The sequence below is a fragment of the Ostrinia furnacalis genome, unplaced genomic scaffold, assembly GCF_004193835.3.
Source record: "Ostrinia furnacalis isolate ACB-3 unplaced genomic scaffold, ASM419383v2 OfSCF6522, whole genome shotgun sequence".
In the NCBI taxonomy this organism is placed as follows: Eukaryota; Metazoa; Arthropoda; class Insecta; order Lepidoptera; family Crambidae; genus Ostrinia; species Ostrinia furnacalis.
Genome location: NW_021136761.1, coordinates 179,423 through 199,841, shown reverse-complemented (window position 1 = coordinate 199,841; position 20,419 = coordinate 179,423). Strand labels below are relative to the sequence as shown.

At 40.2% G+C, this 20,419-nt stretch overlaps 1 protein-coding gene across 1 annotated transcript; it reads left to right on the top strand.

Moving 5' to 3' along the window:
- Window positions 1-1,693: 1,693 nt before the first annotated feature.
- On the top strand, window positions 1,694-11,033 carry LOC114362476 (T-complex protein 1 subunit eta-like). Its single transcript, XM_028317909.1, has 4 exons — window positions 1,694-1,823; window positions 7,213-7,317; window positions 9,976-10,110; window positions 10,780-11,033. The coding sequence occupies exons 1-4, from the start codon at window positions 1,694-1,696 to the stop codon at window positions 11,016-11,018; spliced, it is 609 nt and encodes a 202-aa protein (XP_028173710.1). The 3' UTR covers window positions 11,019-11,033.
- The last annotated feature ends 9,386 nt before the right edge of the window (window positions 11,034-20,419 follow it).

The window sequence follows — 20,419 nt, the reverse complement described above, 5'->3', positions numbered from 1 at the left end:
ATTTTGATGTTTGGCATAGAGATAGTTTGAATCCCGGGAAAGAACATAGGATAGTTTTTATCCCGGTTTTTGAAACAGGGACGCGCGCGATAAAGTTTTTCTGTGACAGACAAAATTCCACGCGGGCGAAGCCGCGGGCGGAAAGCTAGTGTTCTATAACAATAAACCAGAGTGCTCCAATTGAGAAACAATCGTACCAAGTCGTTCCGCCAATTGCCTAATACCATTTATTTCAAAGGGAATTGCGAAATTCTTTGAACTCCATAAATGCGCTGAAGCAAATTCACCAAACATACTAACTTGCCGCTGGTCAATTAAGTCTAAGCAGCCGACCGTGGCGCCTCTGGCGGCGCCCGCCGAAACTGCGCAGTTACTGGAATTGAAGCAATGTCTCGCGCCACTTCGCTTCAAATGTGTATAAATCGAATGGGAGACCAGGGTGGTGTGGTACAGTCTCCAGCACACCAAACTATACAGGGTGGAAACGAAAAGTGATCTCACTCGATTATTTCTAAACTATACAAGATATCGAAAAACTGCTTACTGATCCTGAAAGTGCTTCACGATATCTTTCAAACGGTAACAATAATAGGTTACATAGTATACTTGATCTATCTGAAAATTCAGAAAGAAAATTATTTTCAGAAAATGATACTTTTTTATCAATTTTTTTTTAAGATGCTTTATAGCTAAGTACCGATAGTTTTCAGTGATGACAACCAAAGATAAGAAATATACGCCACTCTAGTTATGAGACCATTTAAAGTTGAGTTGTAATGTGTGGTAAATAGCTATTCCTAAACATTAATATAAATTATACCGTAAAAATGGTATAAAATACCAGCCTCAATTAGTGCCATTGTAACGTATAGGTCGAATTTCGGCCGTCCAGTATTTAGCGTCCATTTTACACGAAGGTATTTGTGCCAAATCCCACAAGCCATCTGAGCCGCAGTCGCAAATACAGCGTTCAATTTCAAGCGTAGTTTCCGCCCGCGCCGGTAGAGGCGCCGCGGTCGGCTGCTTTCCTACTTAATTGAGTGGAGCGAGCGAAGCACAGAAAGTTGTGTTTGGTCGAATTGCTCGACTTCATATCCTTTGATGGAGACGCTATTGAGAAATCGGTTGGTTAGATGCCTAGTTATTTTTTATTGCGAATCATGATGAAGGTTTTGTGAGCCGAAAACGAGAGGTTCGATGTATTGTTATGGGGTCTTTGTAATGATTTTTCATGAGGGATAACTTCATTTCTTAGATCTCTTTGAAATTAGACGTTTTGAGACGGACGTTTGTCGTCCGTTTGCAGGACCGCATCCTGAAAATTGTATGACAACTGCGTTGGAATAAAAAAGACAGTCAATTACCAACAGACTGTGCGGTCCTGCAAACGGACGACAAATGTCCGTCTCAAAACGTCTAATTTGAAAGAACCCTTACAGATTGTTATATATTTTCATATCTTGAAATGAGCGCACAAGAAAGGCTGCAGCGCGGGAGGAATGGCGACGGATTGTGAGGCTTGCCACCGGACCTCGTGTGACGACTACGACCACTCTGGCAGGAGTGTAGCGACGAAGAAGAAGAAGATCTTGAAATGGCAAACATTCTTCAAAATAGCATTGGTAGTTTGCATGTAATGTTTTTGCCCCTGAGACTACCTCCAAGTTGATTTCTTTCACTTTTTTATTTAAATATGTTTATGGAAATCGCTGAAAATGTGCATTACATAGAGATACAGCTGTTTAGAGAATACTGGTGGAATATTTATGAAGTGCGCCAGCGGTCAGAACACGCTACATCCTGGAACGAGTTCCAGCAGGAATGTAAATAATATGCAGTCGGTGGAGGGGAGGGATAATATAGCACCCGGGAATTCTCATCGCTGCTGGAAAGTTATATTTTTAGTTGTCATATTGTGGCATAACAGATTTGCAAAATGTTTTTTTTATTTTATTTATTTCTGCAAATAGGCTTTAAAAAGCACTTTTACATGTCCTAGTATTAACCCTACCACTGCTTCAGGACAATAAATGTGCCAGTGCTGAGAAGAAGCAGCGCAAGAAACTCAGTCACTATTGTCAGCCTCTTTTTCAAAGGTTGACAGACTTTAAAAAAGAGGTCATCAATGATATCGCAAAATGTGTTGATAAGCACATAACTCAACAACGCCTGGACCAATTTTACCAAGTCCTTTTTTTAATGTTCGCTGAAGTCCAAAGATTTGCACGGCGATAAAAATTTGAATAATTTTCGGGAAAACCCCGGGTGAAGCCGCGGGCGGAAAACTAGTTTCAAATAAATATTGTATAAGTATTCTAGTGTGGATAAATATATTTCATCAATAGAGAATTACGTAGTACAACCACACATATAGACCAGATTTTTGTAGGAAAATGGCTCCTAAAATTACAACCGTAAAGATATCCCAGAATTTAGATTGTTAGGTATCTAAACATAGATTACGTTATTAGTTTTAAAAGGTTTATCAAGTTAAATAATAATATAAAGGCAAAATAAGTTACAAGAGTTTTCTAAAAATAGCTTATAACTGTGGATTAAAAATCACAACACTATTTTACAAAAATCCATTTTATTTTGAACTGGGCACCATTCTCGGATTATCTAACAGCTCACAAGCCTATGTAATAGGTGAACAAAATTTAAAACCTCCATTACTTCTTTAAAATGCACGATCCAATTCAGTACTATACAAAAAGATACAAAAGCTTCTAAGTCTGGGCATTCATTACAAAAAAGCTTATTCGAAAGCTCAGTGAAACAGTTTTCAAATAAACTGGAGCTTTTGTCTGGTGCCGTGTGGTTAAAATACAGGGTTTTTGTCCGCACAATGGGCTTATAGATGTGGTACAGATGATGCAGCAGTGACTGGACGCAATTTCCACCAGCTTGATACTTTCCGGTTTGTAGGGTTGGCACTGTTCGGATTTACTATTACATTTTTGTAAAAGCGATTAGAAAAGCCTAATGTTCGCATAATTATTCCCTATTGGAAGCCAAAGTGTCGGCCATCCTTCATTTGTCTCTTGTAAATTAGAGAGGGTTGTGCTCATGCAACGAATAAAATGATCTGATATTTATAGTAGGTATAAAGTTCCTAGCAACGTTCTTGCTTAAGATTTTCTTTACATTACATCCTCTTTTTCAGTGACAAGAGGTATGAATCTATTTTAATTTTGTCTTACTAATGTGGCAGCCCTGAGCTTTTCAGTGTGCTTTTGTGTGTTGTGTACCGTAGTAGCTTGAAAACTCAACTCTGCAATAGATTTTAACATAGGTACGTGTACCGCCCGGATCTACAGTTTGGCGACCAATGAAACCCAACCAGTGAAGGTTAGGTCCGTAGAATACTACTATTACTCGGTAAAATTGGTGCTAGGTATACCTTGCTCACATTTGATGGATACAACCTAAACTCGAGCTGTCTAAAGGTAAGAGCTTAGATTACATCCCTGTATGTAATAAAAATAATAATAATAAAATAATACACAAGAACAGGGTTGTTGAGGTTGCCTATTTCTACACTCGTGAATCGTAATGTCAGTGAGAGAGGGCGAGGAAGTCAGAGTCTTGTAGAAACAGAGAAATTTAGTTTTTTGTACGTTAAGAGTTAACAGATTGTTTTGCAGCCAGGTGGTGATTACTTTCATCCCCTCCTCTACGCGTTCCACGACTCTATTCCAGGTAGTATCATGGAAAATAATCGCTGTGTCGTCGGCGTAGCAGATAGTCTCGGCATTCACTAGGTCGGAGGATATGATATCATTGATATAGAGGGTAAAAAGCGTCGGGCCGAGAATGCTACCCTGCGGAACCCCATATTCCACTAGGCTGGCTGTACTTTGGTGTTCCCCGATTCTGACACACTGACTACGGCCGGTTAAGTAACTCTGAAACCAATTAAGCGGAGTGCCCCGAATACCCATTTTTTCTAGTTTTTCGATAAGTATATACGTTGACACAGTATCAAATGCCTTTGCGAGGTCGAGGAACACTCCTATGCAGGGCCTTTTATTGTCAAGGTTTTCTGTGATTATACTAGTTAACAGAGATACCGCCCCTTCAGTGGACCTACCTTGCCTGAAGCCAAATTGCCTTTCAGAGATCAGCCTGTTGCTTTCAATAAATTTTATAAGACGCTTGCTTACTAGTCTCTCCAAGATTTTAGAGAAAGCACCCAGTAAGGAAATCGGTCTGTAGCTGTTCGGTTCAGTTTTGTCGCCAGACTTATAGATGGGAGCAACAGCTGCTACTTTCCATTGATCGGGGAATATTCCCTCAGATAGACTTAAGTTACAGATAGCTGTAAGAGGAGTTATTAAGTGGTTTTTCACTACTTTTAATAGCCTATTTGATACACCATCTAGGCCGGGTGCACTATCTATTTTAAGATTTATTATTATGGACTCGATTTCGGCCACATCAGTAGGTTCCAAGAACAACGATTGGACAGGTGCACCTTGCAATGAAACCTTGGCTGCTAATGACTTTTGAGTTTCATTTGTGTTTGTAAGTATTTTCTCTGCCAAACATTTACCGATAGTTGAAAAGAATTCATTGCAGTGGTTCAGAGATTTCTCTGTTGTGTCTTTAATGTTTATAAGCGCTTGAGATTTTTCTTTAGTTTTGTTTGTGTGTGTTATAGTCCTAATCGATTTCCAGAGTTTTTTTGGAGAATTTTTGTTTTTTTCTAGTTCTAATGATTCGTGTTCATGTTTGAGTTTTCTTAAAAGATCAGTATAAAAATTTCTGTAGCGGGTAAAAATTTTTCTTTTTATTTGATCATGAGGGTTGTTCTTCGCCTGTGCGTGTAGCTTGTCCCTATGTTTGGAGCACCTAACAAGGCCAGGTGTAATCCATGGCTTAAGCAAAACCTTTGATCGACTAACCTTAACTTTAGAAGTGTTGTTTTCAACAATACCAAGTATTTTCTCTGAAAATGCGGCGGCGGCAGCATTTACCGAATTGTTATTAACTACATTATGCCAGTTCACTTTGCTTAGTTCCAATTCTATAGCAGCAAAGTTTAATTTATTCACTGTATGTCGATGGCTTTTATTCGGCGTTTTTAATCTTATTGCTGTTATAATTAGATCATGATCCGTTATACTCGTCCTGCATATCACTGATACTGATTGAAATTTAGAAGTTATGTTAATGTGATCCAGACAAGCACTGTTTCGAGTTGGTTTTGTGATCGTAGGGACAAGGCCAAGCTCCGCAAGAACACACAAATAAGTTGCGCTAGATTCTGAAACATTTTCTGAGCATATATTAATATTTATATCACCCGCCATTATTACGCAAGGCGAGTGTTTTATGGCATTCACAATAGGAACAAGTGACGAAATGAATGGGCAAATATTTTCAAAAGATGGTGATCGATATACAGCCAGTAGAGTAGTACTGTGTTTAATGTTAATCTGTAGACAATTAGCCTCAATCAAATCTGGCTCCGTGACTTCAGGCATCAGGTGGTTTTTTACATATGTTACTACCCCTCCTGCTTTATTAATATACTTGTGTGTTCTAAAAGATAGATAGCCATTCATTTGTGGAATTACAGAATGCTCATGTATCCAACATTCAGTAAGCACTATAATGTCGATAGATATGCTTAATCTTTGCAAAATTACCAGAAATTGATTAAAGTTTTGCTGTATACTTCTAATATTCAGACTAAGTACTTTAAGATTATAATAATTCGAGATGTGTGTTTTGCATGCTTCTAGAGAATCTACAGTGTGGCAGGGGATTTCAATGGAATCCAGCTCCTGTAATATATCTAAGTCAGCCATTTTCAAATGAAAAGCCGTCAATATAATGATTTATAATTGAGCTGGATCCTCCCTGCCACATTTTATAGATTGCACTTGACACGTCGATTGTGTGGTGAGGTGTTGACTTGTTTAGGTGTGTATGATGTTGATGTGTGTAGTGATGAGAGTTATGTTTGTTTGATTGTGGGTCCAAAGAAAAAACTAATAATGAAAAGAAAAAAGATAACATAAAACATGAGGTAATAAAAATATGCATATTATTTTCAGAGGTAAACCTGTCAGCCCGAGGACTGATGCTGCTCATTTTTGCTTTTTTGCAAAAGTCTCTGAATGTCTTCATGCCTCCTGATTGTAAATATTTCCTCTCCCTTGCCCTCGCGCCTCTTGACGAAGATAGTTCCGTCCCTAGTCCAGCAGTGCTTGTATCCCACACTTTTGAATTCGGTTCTGCAGGTCCGAAATAACTGTCTATTAACTTGTGTGAGTCTTTCATTAATGTAGATGTTTCGTTCCGGTCCATCAATGTTGATGTTTTTGGAGGTTAGGCGACGTGTTTTGACTGCTCTGAAAAACCTGTCACGCGTCGCGCGCCGGATAAACCGTACTACTATAGGTCGCGGTGTTTGGGGTAAGTTGGGTTTAGCCGGTCCTACTCGGTTAGCGAAGTCAATGTCTGCTTCTTCCAGTTTTATCCCAGCCGCGTTAGCCAGCGACGTTATGATGCAGTGAGCATTTTCGTCAGTAGTCTCAGCGAGTCCTTGGATTTATTTGTGGATTAGCACATTAGCAATTGACACATTAGCAATTCCTATTTTGTGGGCTATTTTACGATTTCTCATACAAAACTGTCAAATAGATGAATTGCCGAATATGAATTGTATCCGAATCATAATATGAATTGCCGACAAGTGGCCATTTTGTGTTTTTAAATCTGAATCATATTATGAATCTAATGAGAATTGCTCAAAGCGGCCTTTTTAGGGTAACAGTACTTAGGCTCTTTCCAGGGCGCTAAATATAAATACAACATCTTCACCGGTGAGTGGCGAGCGCTGACGTCACACAGGTCTCATTAGGCGCCCTTAGACGGCCTAGGGGTCTCATTAGGCGGCCTAGGGGTCACATTGGGCGCCCCTAGGTGGCCTAAGGGTTTTATTAGGCGCCCCTAGTCGGCCTAGGGGTCTCATAAGCCGCCCCTAGGCGGTCTAGGGGTCCCATTAGGCGCCCCTAGACGGCATATGGGTCTCATAAGGCGCCCCTAGGCGGTCTAGGGGTCTCATTAGGCGCCTTCGGGAGCTGACGCAGTCGTCCCTCGGTCATTGCCGCGCCTTTACTGAGCGGCAAGTTGGTGGCGAGAGATATAACATCTTTACTGGTAAGTGTGGGGTTCTGACGTCACGCTGTATCTCACCAGGCGCCGTGCTGACGTCAGTTCGGGAGCTGACGCAGTCGTCACTCGGTCACTGCCGCGCCTTTACTGAGCGGCAAGTTGGTGGCGAGAGATATAATATCCTTACTGGTAAGTGGATTAAGAATTTCACTGATACACGTCCTACTATTATAGCTTGCCCTACCACCACTTCGGGATAATAACATATGGGTGCTAGGCGGCCTAGGGGCGCCTTCACCGAGGCTCCTAGGTGGCCTAGGGGCCCTTCACCGAGTCCCCTAGGAGGCCTAGGGGCGCCTTTACCGAGGCTCATAGGAGGCTTAGGGGCGCCTTCACGAGGCCCATAGGAGGCCTAGTGGCACCTTCACCGAGCAATGCAACATCTTTACCAGTGAGTAGGGGGCGCTGACGTCACACAGACGCCCCTAGGGCGGTACATCTAATCACCGGTGGGTGTGTGAGATGGTGACGTCACGCTGGATCTCGCTAGGCGTGTGATGGCGCCGTGCTGACGTCAGTTCGGGAGCTGACGCAATCGTCTCTGGGCCACTGCCGCGCCTTTACTGAGCGACAAGTTGGTGGCGAGAGATATAATAAAATATATTTACTGGTAAGTGTGGGGTTTTGACGTCACGCTGTAGCTCACCAGGCGCCGTGCTGACGTCAGTTCGGGAGCTGACGCAGTCGTCGCTTGGTCACTGCCGCGCCTTTACTGAGAGGCAGGTCGGCGGAGAGAGATATAACATGTTTACTGGTAAGTTGTCAGTCATTTTATTCAGTGCTTAGGCTCTTTTTAGGGTGCTTATACACGTCCCAAATATAGCTTGCCCTACCACCACTTCCGGACAACATATGGGCTGGTGCTGAGAAGAAGTGGCGGCGCTGACGTCACACGAATACTGACGCAGGCGCCTCTAAGCGGCCTAGAGGCGCCTAGCCTAGGCGCGAGGCCACATATTCATCGGTGAGTGTGGTGCTGACGTCACACGCAAGCTCACTAATCGCGCCCCTCGTCGTAGGCCGTGCCTACCCCAGAATGGTATAGAGCCCACCCCAGAACCTGAGCAGGCCTCCCATTAAGTGGAACCCCTTGATAAAGATTGCAGGCAATCCTTGGGGGAGACTTTATCCAGCAGAGGACGTCATTTGGCTGAAACAATCGAGTGTAGCGTACTATGCTGACGTTTATGCGTGAGCTCACACAGGGGCCCTGGTCCACTGCGTCATGCGAGAGCTAACCAGAGACAATCTCCCTAAAACGCACACGACGTGAAATAAATATAATTGCGTCCCATATTCTCTGCCCCAGCTCCGCAAAGGTGTATTCTAAGGAAGAAAAAAAAACACCATATTGAAAACGTCCTTTTTTAAGTCAGCTAAAAAGACCGACTTCAAATAATATGCACTAAAAGAATAGAATATTTCGAAAACGTAACTGCTTGCTTTTAGTGAACTTTTTTAACTCTGTCGTCAGCAAAGAAGTTTGACATTAAAATCAAAATTAAAGTTATATTTATTTACATAGACTAATTTTAATTAGATCTTACAACTTGTTCTTACGTATTTTTCCCACTCTATTACCCTTCCTACTCCTAACCTACCACCTTTCCTTCCCCAGGGTATAATAAAGAAGACGCTCCTAATGGTAAGATGTGACACTATGTTGTAGTTACCTGTAATTGTATTGTAGTCTTTTGCAACTCATATGTAGCCAGGATCTACAGTTTGACTGAAAACGCCAACCGATTATGGTTGAATATAAAAAGACTTATGTTAACTCCTCTAGCTAAGCTAAATATTTTTATGACTACGTATTGTATTTGTGTCGTAGGCAGTTACTTTAGTGAATATAGTGTTGTTCATAAGTCCGTTCGCCGAGCACGTAGAATTTCGTGGCCAAAGGCACGCGCCAGGGTTGGTTCGAAACTACACTCTGCATCAAATAAATCGCACCTCCCGCGACAAGCACTTATCAAACGTATGCAACCCCACTTCCCACTAACATTGGTACCATTTGAAAGCATAGTTCTAAACTTCATTTCATTAAAGGAAAGGTTTTTACCCTAAAAATGTATCTTTAGAAGAATCCAGAGTCACTTCTTCAAAAAATAGGTAGTTACGCTTGAGCCAACTTTTATGGCTATAAATCTGTTAAAAAGGACACGTGATCATTATTTGGTTTTATAACCACAAAAATTAGTCTACTTGGTCCCATAGGTGAGCCCCAAGTGAGGCCTTTTTTCAAGTCACATTTATGGTACCTGTAAACTTCATTTCATTTCATTAAAGGGAAAGGTTTTTACCCCAAAAATGTATCTTTAGAAGGATCCAGAGTCACTTCTTCAAAAAATAGGTAGTTACGCTTGAGCCAACTTTTATGGCTATAAATCTGTTAAAAAAGACACGTATGATCATTATATGGTTTTATAACCACAAAAATTAGTCTTACTTCGACCCATAGGTGAGCCCCAAGTGAGGCCTTTTTTCAAGTCACATTTATGGTACCTGTTAATTGTTTATAAAAAAAATAAATGTTTTTCTTTAAGTATATTTATTGGGCTTTCAAATAACACCAATATTGTTGGGGCACCATGATTGTGTCAGAAGAAAATCTTTAAAGTTCGCGTCGCGGAAGGTGCAATTTATTTGATGTTGAGTGTAGTTTTCTCTTGACAGCCCTGCTGAAGGAGATGCAAGAGGAGGAATTGGCCAATCCAACATCAAAACCGACATTGTCGCTTATATTTTTATTTGTATATTGATGGTATTTGTTTGTTTTTTATACAGGTTGTCCCGCAGCGAAGACATGCACGCTCATACTCCGCGGAGGCGCCGAGCAATTTTTGGAGGAGACGGAGCGCTCACTACATGACGCCATCATGATCGTGCGTCGGACCATCAAGAACGACGCTGTTGTCGCTGGTCAGTGTTATTCTAGCCAAGTTCCAGCCATTAAATGCTTTTTAAGACTTCTTAGGATGTGACTAAAACTTGCGAAGGTATGCGATGCAAGTCCGGACGTCCGTCGCAGAAATGCAACCGCAACCGTCCTGCTTACTATTTTTCGATACAAATACGCTCGCGACACACCCTTAACGTCTCAATAGGGTACTTATCACTTGCTAAAGCCTGCTCTCCCGCTCGCACACTCACTGCGACCGCCCGTCACACAGTCGCGACAGCAATATAATTACGCGTGAGCGATAAGGATAGCTTGGGGTCATTGGACGAAATTCTACGTGCTCGGCGACCGGAATATAGTGGCTAACACCCGTATTCACAAATAATGGTTGCTCTTAAGCACTTATGAAGCAGCAAATCGAACGCACAGCTTTGAATAGAGCTCTGTGATTGGTTCGTGTGTCCTCCTGTGCGTCCACGCGCACTGTGAGACCTCATAGTAATGTTTGTGAATACGGTCGTAAGTTGTCCATTATAATGTTATGTTTTTAACAACTTTTTTGACCCTCTCTCATTGACTGTGGAAAGCGTCTAAATAGCCGATCCGAAAAGTGGCATGTGCGTGTGCTAAAATGACTCTAATTTTTAAAGGCTGTGTGTCTGATTCTAAATGACTTCTTATCTACACAGGTGGCGGCGCAATCGACATGGAAATATCGAAGCACCTTCGCGAATACTCCAAAGGCGTCGCGGGCAAAGAGCAACTGCTTCTGGCGGGCATCGCGCGCGCCTTCGAGGCCATCCCGCGCCAACTGTGCGACAACGCCGGCTTCGACGCCACCAATCTGCTCAACAAGCTGCGACAGAAGCACCACCAAGGTCGGGAAACCCTCCATTTTAGGTGTACCTTTCGTATGTGTCACTTTTAGGATGGGTGACCGTGTGACGTCCTTGAAAAAACGAAAATTCTAGAAGAGAGAATCAACGATCGTCATTTGTTTCGAACGCATATCGACGATGAGAAAAAAACAAACTTGAAAAAGCTAGAAGTTTCTGCGATTGTCATTTGTTTCGAACGCTCTTTTTGCCTCGTGAAGATGGCCCAACGTTGGTGCCAATGTTTTCTAAATACACGTTGGCCGAGTGGCGTTTGGAACCAACTTTTGGGCCAATGTTTCTATACGAGATTGTCATTTGTTTAGAACGCGCGTCGACGGTGAAGGAACTCGCAGGATAGTCGATTGTTTCGGAGTGTTCTTTAACAGCTGCGGTGGCGCATTGGTAAAGAATGCGCTCCATATCCGAGAGGAACCAAGATCAAATCTCGGTAAAAAATACAAAAAGCAAAAATTTCTGAAATTTCATAGTGTGATGATAGAAAAGTGTTTATAAGGGGTCCTCAAGGAGAGGTTTCTTTAGGCCCCAGGTCTTTAAGCACTAGGGTTTAGTTACCAAAACTTCATCAGCTACCTTAATGTCTAAAGAATTGGAACAAAAGGATGAGTAGCTAGCCTGGTGTGTGACGTCACAAACATGGTGGAGGAAAACCTTCTGTAGGTAAGAATAGAGCAGTATTTCCAGCACCTCGTCTAGTAATAAAATCGTGTGGGATTTTAAACCTTCTGTAGCCAGCAATAAGAGCAGTGTCTCCTCCGCTCATATAGTAAAAGAGGGACCGTGTGGGAATCTAAACCTTATATAGCTAGCAATAGAGCAGTGTGTTTTTGCTCGCGCCAGCAAGGAGCAACCGCTTCTGGCGGGCATCGCGCGCGCATTCGAGGCCATCCCGCGCCAGCTGTGCGACAACGCCGGCTTCGACGCCACCAACCTGCTCAATAAGCTGCGACAGAAGCACCACCAAGGTCAGGAAATCTTCCATTTTAGGTGTTACTTTTCGTATGTGTCACTTTTAGGATGGGTGACCGTGGGACGTCCTTGAAAAAATGAAAATTCTAGAAGAAACAATCGACGATCGTCATTTGTTTCGAACGCGCGTCGGCGACGATAAGAAAAAAACAAACTTGAAAAAGCTAGAAGTTTCTGCGATTGTCATTTGTTTCGAACGCTGTTTTTGCCTCGTGAAGATGGCCCAACGTTGGTGCCAATGTTTTCTAGATACACGTTGGCCGAGTGGCGTTTGGAACCAACTTTTGGGCCAATGTTTCTATACGAGATTGTCATTTGTTTAGAACGCGCGTCGACGGTAAAGGAACTCGCAGGATAGTCGATTGTTTCGGAGTGATTGNTTGGATTTCTACATCTTTCCTCAACATACCTTGATACTGGTTGTTGAGTTTTTCCTGCAGGATTTCAACTTTGATTTTCAGGTCCGTCATGCCCGCCGCGCAGCCCTCCACGGCCTCAAGCCGAGCCTCTTGAGCTGAGATCTTGGTGGTAATGTCATCCAGCCTTTCTTCACATTTAGTCAGCGCGCAGATAACAGACCTGAATTCAGACTTCATGGACGAGACCTCTTCCCTCAAGAGACGGATTTCCTGGGTAAGTTCCGAGAGTGAGTTTGTGGTGCTCGTTGATGTACTGGTAGTAGGACTTGTGTTTCTGGGCTTCCTTATTGTGACGTTATCTGTTGATCGTACAGGTGTAGCCGAATTATCTCCCACTCTTTTAATAGTGCTGCGGCAGTCCGGGCAGATCCAGGTTTCATTCGGTTCGGTGTTTTTGAAGTTTACACAAAGGTGGTGAAAAACATTTTTGCAATTTATGCTCGTGCATGATACATATTTACTATCCCTTATATTGTTTTTGCATCCAGCGCAGTTCAACGCACGTCCAGACTTCATTTCTGCAATCCTTTTACTATGTTATGCAGCGATAATACAGCGACACGTATCGCTAGGCAGGCGGTACGGTGGTAGCGGGCGAAGCGGTCGACGAGCAGCGCGGTGACTCACAGCAGCGACGGCCCGCAAGTGATTGTCGAGCAGTCAACGATAATTTTAAATTCTTGTGAATAATTTTGTCTAAAACTTCACTATTTTGGGATTTTTTTTTTACTGTTTTTTCCGGAATTTTATAGAAAAGGGTTTAGTCTACACTATTAACACATTAGACTTAAACGATGCGCACTTTTTCCTATCATTTTGCACAAACAAACACGGTTAATAACGACGGAGTTGTGTTGTTGTTGACGGTCGCGCGATCACTAGAAAAGCAGCATCATCATCATCATCAATAAGTTTAGTGAGCCCTTTCTTTCTAATTGCAAAAATTCCAATGTGTTCTGCATTGTGTGGATATTTTTTTCAGTTTCCACGATATTCTAAGCTTAATGTACGTACCTACCTGTTAGTGTATATAGTGTCAAAGCATTTTCTATTTTCCGGCGGCGGAGGCGGTTCCGAATTCTATTTTTTTTAGCACCTTGACATCATCTTAAAATACTATTCCATGATCATTTCAAAAATCGAACGAATCGAACTGGCCATTCCCAAAATAATCGTCGACGCACACTGGCACATTTGTAAACATTCCCTCTGCGACCGGCGGATGACGTCAGCGCCGGTTACATACCGGTTGCTATTGCAACGGTTAATTGAAGCGTCAACTTTGTGATTGACCGCAATTTAGAGGCCATTTTGATTGCAAATTCGAATCGCGATTACGTTTTGTCTATTTTATTTGGTTTTACGAACAGAATTTAATTTTTTTTATGTGAAACGCATACCGAATTATCCAGCAATGTAACACAATAATTTGCTTACTTCAAAACTATATGACTTCCTAAAGTTTAGTGCATTATTTTTGAGATTTTGCACATAAGCAGAATGAGAGCATCTCACTTAACACCAGGTGCGATTGCGGTCAAATACCTGCCTTGTCTTGCATAAAAAAAGAGTTAGTTGAGTCATTATTTTATAATCACTATTAAGTCATTTCTTCGTCAAATACAATGTTGTCTAATTCATTACGGCTTTTTCCAGCACAAAAACAATTAATCAACTACATTGGCATTGTTAGAGCCTGCAAAAAAGTAATACGACCCCACACAAAACTGAAACACGAACAAACGACAATCATAACGAGTCTGGTTCATGACGTTCCCGATAGCTCTCCACAATATCAAAGTGATTTGCTTCCCGCGTCAAAAGAATGAACGGCTCACTGGTCACGCGGCAAAGAGTGAATGGATCGGATGGAGTCAGTGAGTGTCGAGCTTAATTGACAAGGGGCTGAAGATTGAACCGTATGCGGTTGAAAAAAAGATTGACTTTAGTTTTTTATGTGACACTTGACTCTATTCGGTGCTTTCGGTGTCGGTTTGAAGTTTTAAACTCTATTCGGATTCATTTCAGCCGAAAGACGTCCACTGCTGGACAAAGGCCTCCCCCAAAGACCGGTCCTGCGCCGTTCGCATCCAGGCACCTCCCGCGACCTTCACCAGATCGTCGGTCCACCTAGTGGGAGGCCTGTCCACGCTACGTCTTCCGGCTCGTGGTATGCACACAGAGTTTTGTAGCAATACTGACGCGATACATACAAAAGTCAAACCCAATCTATAGACGTTTGTAGAAAAAATGTTTTATTTACCACCGTGTGCATTGACCCATATAGTCACAAAATGGAATTATGGGTGGTATATTTTGCGTTTAAATACTAAATATTTTCTGTGCTTTGAATTATTTCACTTTATCCGCCAACAATTGAAAAATTTAATGCAACTCGACAAGTGCCTAAAGGAAACGAAATTGGATAAAACTCAATTCTTCGGCGGGTCGCAATACTTCCTGCTAAACGCGTCGCAAAATGAATTTATAATCGTATCGGGGCAGCGAGAAAGAAGCGGATTGAATTTGCGGAGGTTGGGAAATACGACTGTTCCGTAAATCCAGTCAACAATGGCAATTTTAGAGTTTAACTCGACCAGATTTGTTGGGTTTTAAAGCGACTGCATTTACGTAATTTTAACTTGTAAGACGTCACAAGTAAAGTGATGAATGATGGTAGTGGGCGTAATTTAAAAGTTTGAATCGATTTGCGTCTTTGTTTTAAATGTTAGTTTAAAATTAAGGTTTACAAATAGACAGTTAGGCGAATACAAGTGATATTTCAGTATTACCTATGTGCGTATCGCGTTAGTTAGACAAGCAGACAATTTCAAGAAAATAATTTAAAATTGACAAAAAGGTGTTCGTTTCTAATATAGGTTTGAGAAAGAATGAGTAATATAGGTTGGCCTTGTTACATTTAAGTTCAATTTAAGTATAAGCAGAGACAAATTCTCGCAAATAAATAAAGTTAACATTTGTTTTATAAACTAAAAACATAAGCAGTAATCATAATTAACTTTAGGAACACTTGAACAAAGCTTAAGAAGTTCCAAATACAGATCTGAACATTAAAATTATGTTCAGTACAACTCATTTAAGTAATTTAACTAAACTGAAACGTTGTTTCTTCAGTAAAATTACTTCTACGGATTTGCGATAGCGAAAAGTGGATTTTTAAAGCTAGAATACTCAAAACAAATGTATCATTCTCAATGTGATAAAAGTAATTTTAGAAGTTAACATTCAATTTGAAAAATAGCTTTTTTTATTAAATTGGACGTTTTCATTGTGCATTGTAATAGTTTTAATTTTGATAGTGATATTAATCGAGGGTTAAAAGTGCCGTTAGATACTTTTAAGAGCATAGACAATGTTTATTCTCTCTAAAGCACAAAAAAATCTAACTTGGGAACAAAAGCTTTTTATGTTTTATCAGAAAGCTTGTTGAAAACCGTCCCCTATGAAACATAAATGTATGTTACCTGTAACAGCATTTACTTTAAAGTAGAGACTAAAAAGTATCTTAAGTAGTTTTTTCCAAGACGACAAAACATACTTATGTTTACTTGTAACAACTTTAGGCTGGGTTGCACCATCTTACTTTAACTTTGACAAATGTAAAAAATACGTCGGTTATCTTTATGGTTACTGTCAAAGTTAGGTGGTGCAACTCAGCCTTATATAGTAGAGAACAAAAAAGCATCTAGTTGTACATTATTTGCTTATAAATAGTTAGCAACTTGCAAGTCGCGCACGAGACATTGTTCTAAAGTGAGTTAAACAGTAATAAGAGCGGCACTGTGGCACTTAGTTACAACTAACCGAGTTACTGGCGTGTGTTCTAGAAAGGGGACAGTGGAAGCGATTGCATTCTTTGTATGTTCTCTATTAATTGAGTGTAAGACCTTAGTCTTAACTCATTACACCACCTTACAACAAACGTCTAAAATATGTCAAACTCCATACAAAAAAACACCGGTTATCGTTAGTTACTTACGGTGAAAGTTTGGTGGTGCAACTATGTAAAGATATGTAGTGTCTTTTCAACAAGAAAAATATAATCTCAAATACGAATAGTTTGTTGGGATTTGTTGATCCAGTGCTGAGGCAAATATTTGAATCTTTTTCTTACCCTTAAAGTATAGATTCTGTCCACTGACATAATAATTCACAAAAACATGCAAAATGTAAACGTAAACAAACTTCGGTATGAGGGTCAAATTCCAATAAAGTATGTAATCGCTTTCCCTTTAACTCTGGGACAAGGAAGGTAAAATAACCTCTTAAAATAACAAGTAAACGAATAACCAAAGTACATAGCGAAAGATGAATAACACCGGCGTGGGTCTCAACAGAAATAATTACATTAATACGACAGCGACACATTCGTGTAATATGTGTAAAATAATGGTGACAGTAAACCTTGACATTAATATAATGAGAAAGTAAGTATTTGGCACATCCTTTTTTCGATAAAGAACAAGAAAAGAAATAGTACTAATATTTTTACGCCTAAAGCTCTAAAGCGATCTAAATGGGCATGGAAAAGACTATAATACACGTAATGTTGATTTAATTGTGTCTTGAAATCATCTACACTAATATTATAAAGAGGAAAACTTTGTTAGTTTGGTTGTAATGAATAGGCTCAAAAACTACTGGACCGTTTTTAAAAATTCTTTCACCATTCGAAAGCTACATTATCCACGAGTACGAGGCTAAATTTTATTTTGGAAAAAAATAGGGTTCCGTAAAATATGTAGGTATTGTAGTCCATGCGGACGCGGGCGGAAAGCTAGTCACTCATAGAGATAAAACTCATTAATTATACTATGATGTAATACGCAACTTATTACGGTAAAAACTCGGGTTAAAGCTAGTTTGATTAAACCAGATACTCGACCTATTCATTCCTAACTAAAAGGGACTCAAAGGTCCCATCTGATGGACAACGCAGTTTCAATAGATAAGGGATCCTATTTCCCTTTGAGGTGCCCTAAAAAGTCGTTCTATAGACCTTTTAAAACGGTTTAAGCATATAACCCTTTTAGGGCATATACACACTACGTTTTTTAAGCGCGTCGATGAGCAAATGGGTATTTGACAACACCAATCAATTGACGTACTTTTTATGAACTGTCAAAACGAGACTCATTTAAATCCGCGGGATAGAGTCCAGTAAAAAAAACTCCCATAGATTTTGCAGGGAAGTACCAAGTCGATGATGAAAACTCATTTATTTATGCAAGTAGGCTTTTAAAAAGCACTTTTATACGTCCCAGTATTATCTCTACTGTCACTATTTCGCTAATTTGCTTTTTATTAATTACCCACAAAGCAACAAAAATCTTAATTTACAGTGTCGATTTAACGATTTGTCGAACTTTGTCATTTAAACACCGTGGTATGCATGCCCTTAGCAACGCACCTCGACAATAACGGACTTATCAACTCCCACTTAATTGCTTTGGAGAAGGCCCATTAATCACGTACTAATGAGACTTTCAGAAAACAACATCCATCATTTATTCGCTTGGGATTATGATTTAGCCGTGAATATAGTCCTTCGGAGATAGAGTGCATTGCAAAAGGTAATGGATTAGCGAATCGATTTGCTGCAATCGTTTTGAACGGGAGATGCTATCTAATCGCTATGAAATAGATGGCGATTGTAATTTTGAAGGCGACTGATAGTCATGTTATTTGTAAAATGTGAGTTCTGAAAGGTGAGAATTCAATAAATCGTATCTTTAAAGATTTGTCAAGTGTTAGTGATTAAAAACAAAGCATCATCATCATCATCTCAGCCATAGGACGTCCACTGCTGAACATAGGCCACCCCCAATGATTTTCATGTTGCCCGGTTTATAGCGGCCTGCGTCCAGCACCTTCCTGCTACCTTTGTGATGTCGTTGGTCCACCTTGTGGGTGGACGTCTCACGTTGCGTTTTCCGGTACGCGGCCTCCACTCCAGAACCTTGCTGCCCCATCGGCCATCAGTCAGTCAAAAAACAAGTGAAAACATTTTCATAACAACCTGAAGCATCAGCTGATTGGCCTAACATTGTAACGGACCTATTTCGAAAGCAATTCCTATTTCCAATTCCACTGAACACGAATTGTTTCAGCGAAAACATGAACAATATGTCGTTAATAGTCGTTATCCTATTTTGAGGCCAATGGTCGATTCCAGTTCGTCAAATGTGGTTTTCTAAAATTGTATCACGAAATACATAAATTATGTACCTATTTGGATATACATTTTATTGGAAAAAGGCATCTTTTATACCTAGCCCTTTTTAAACTCAATTGTAGTAAAAAAATGACATATTTAGCAAGGCTGCTACTTCTGTTACTTACAAATATAAAATCAATACGCCCTAATGAGGCCCATGTACTCGAGTTCATTTCCTGAAAAAGACTTTAAAATTTTTACTATCTTGAAATAAGTGCGTGTCGGACTCACGCACAAAGGGTTCCGTACCATTGGTTTATGAAATTATTTTTTTTTTAATTTAAGTTATTTGTATGATAGATTACGCGGTAATAAGCGGTTTACGATTTACGAGGTATTGAAAAAAACTACTTACTAGATCTCGTTCAAAACAATTTTCGTTGATAATTTTATAGTAATGTACATCATATGTTTTTTTTAGATTTTTCATTTTCTTATTTTAGAAGTTAGAGTGGGGGGACCAACTTTTTTCCACTTTGGAAGCGTCTGTCACGCAAACTATTCGGTTTAGAAAAAAAATATTTTAGAAACCTCGATATCATTTTTGAAGACCTATCCATAGATACCCCACACGTATGTGTTTGATGAAAAAAAAAATTTTGAGTTTCAGTTCTAAGTATGGGGAGACCCCAATATTTTTTATTTTTTTTATTTTTGCATCAAAATCTTAATGCGGTTCACAGAATACATCTACTTACCAAGTTTCAACAGTATAGCTCTTATAGTTTCGGAAAAAAATGGCTGTGACATACGGACGGACAGACGGACGGACGGACAGACAGACATGACGAATCTATAAGGGTTCCGTTTTGACTGTCATGCTCTTTCAGAAGCTCAATGAGCTGTCGAATTTAAAAACTTGACAATACTAATAAAGAGTGAACTTACTACTTCTGTTTTAACTGTGGAGAAACGTCGTAAATTGCAAGTGCAAAAACTTGACAATAGTAAAGAGTGAACTTACTACTTCTGTTTTAACTGTGGAGAAACGTCGTAAATTGCAAGTGGTCTTAGTAATTGAACACTGTTAGGTTTTCATGAAATCCTTGTTCATTGCTTGTTTGTCTTGTTTATGTATTTCTCCGAGCTGGTTCACAAATTATTTGCTTTAGTTAAAGCATATAAACGTAGTTATTGGTTGAAATATTTTTTCTTTGATTCAGTTTGAACTATTACATGATAAATTGACGTAGCAAGTTTTCATTAAGTACATAAATTAATTAGTGTGATCCATTAGTTTAATTGCTGTTGATTATAAGTAAACTGGCTTATTAAAACCAGTAATTGGTGCTCAGGTCGCTTTGATAGTTCAGATGGAAACACTCTTAGTTAATATTATGAACACGAATTATTTTTAATTAAGCGCCCTAAAACATTCCCTAATGAGATAGTGCTGTTAGAGTACCTACTTACAGAATTTGGCTGTCGATGTTTTAACGAAGGAAGGAAAAAAGCAAATTTACTTATTTTTATTGGCCTGTAACACCACTTGTACTTGTACCGGCACAAACTTGTGACCTTCACTAGTTGGGTTTTTATTGGCGGGCAAGCTGTAGATCCTGGTAACACAGGAGCCGCAGCGGTGGGAACGAGAAGTGGGAATTGTCACGTACAAGACTTGTAACTTGTTCATAGGATAGTGAGCATTAGTTACTGTTATATAAAAACTCAAAGTTGCACAGCGTGCTATGGAGAGGGCTATGCTTGGTGTTTACTTGCGAGATCAAATCAGAAATGAGGAGATCCGTAAACGAACCAAAGTCGCTGACATAGCCCGACGGATTAGCAACCTGAAGTGGCAATGGGC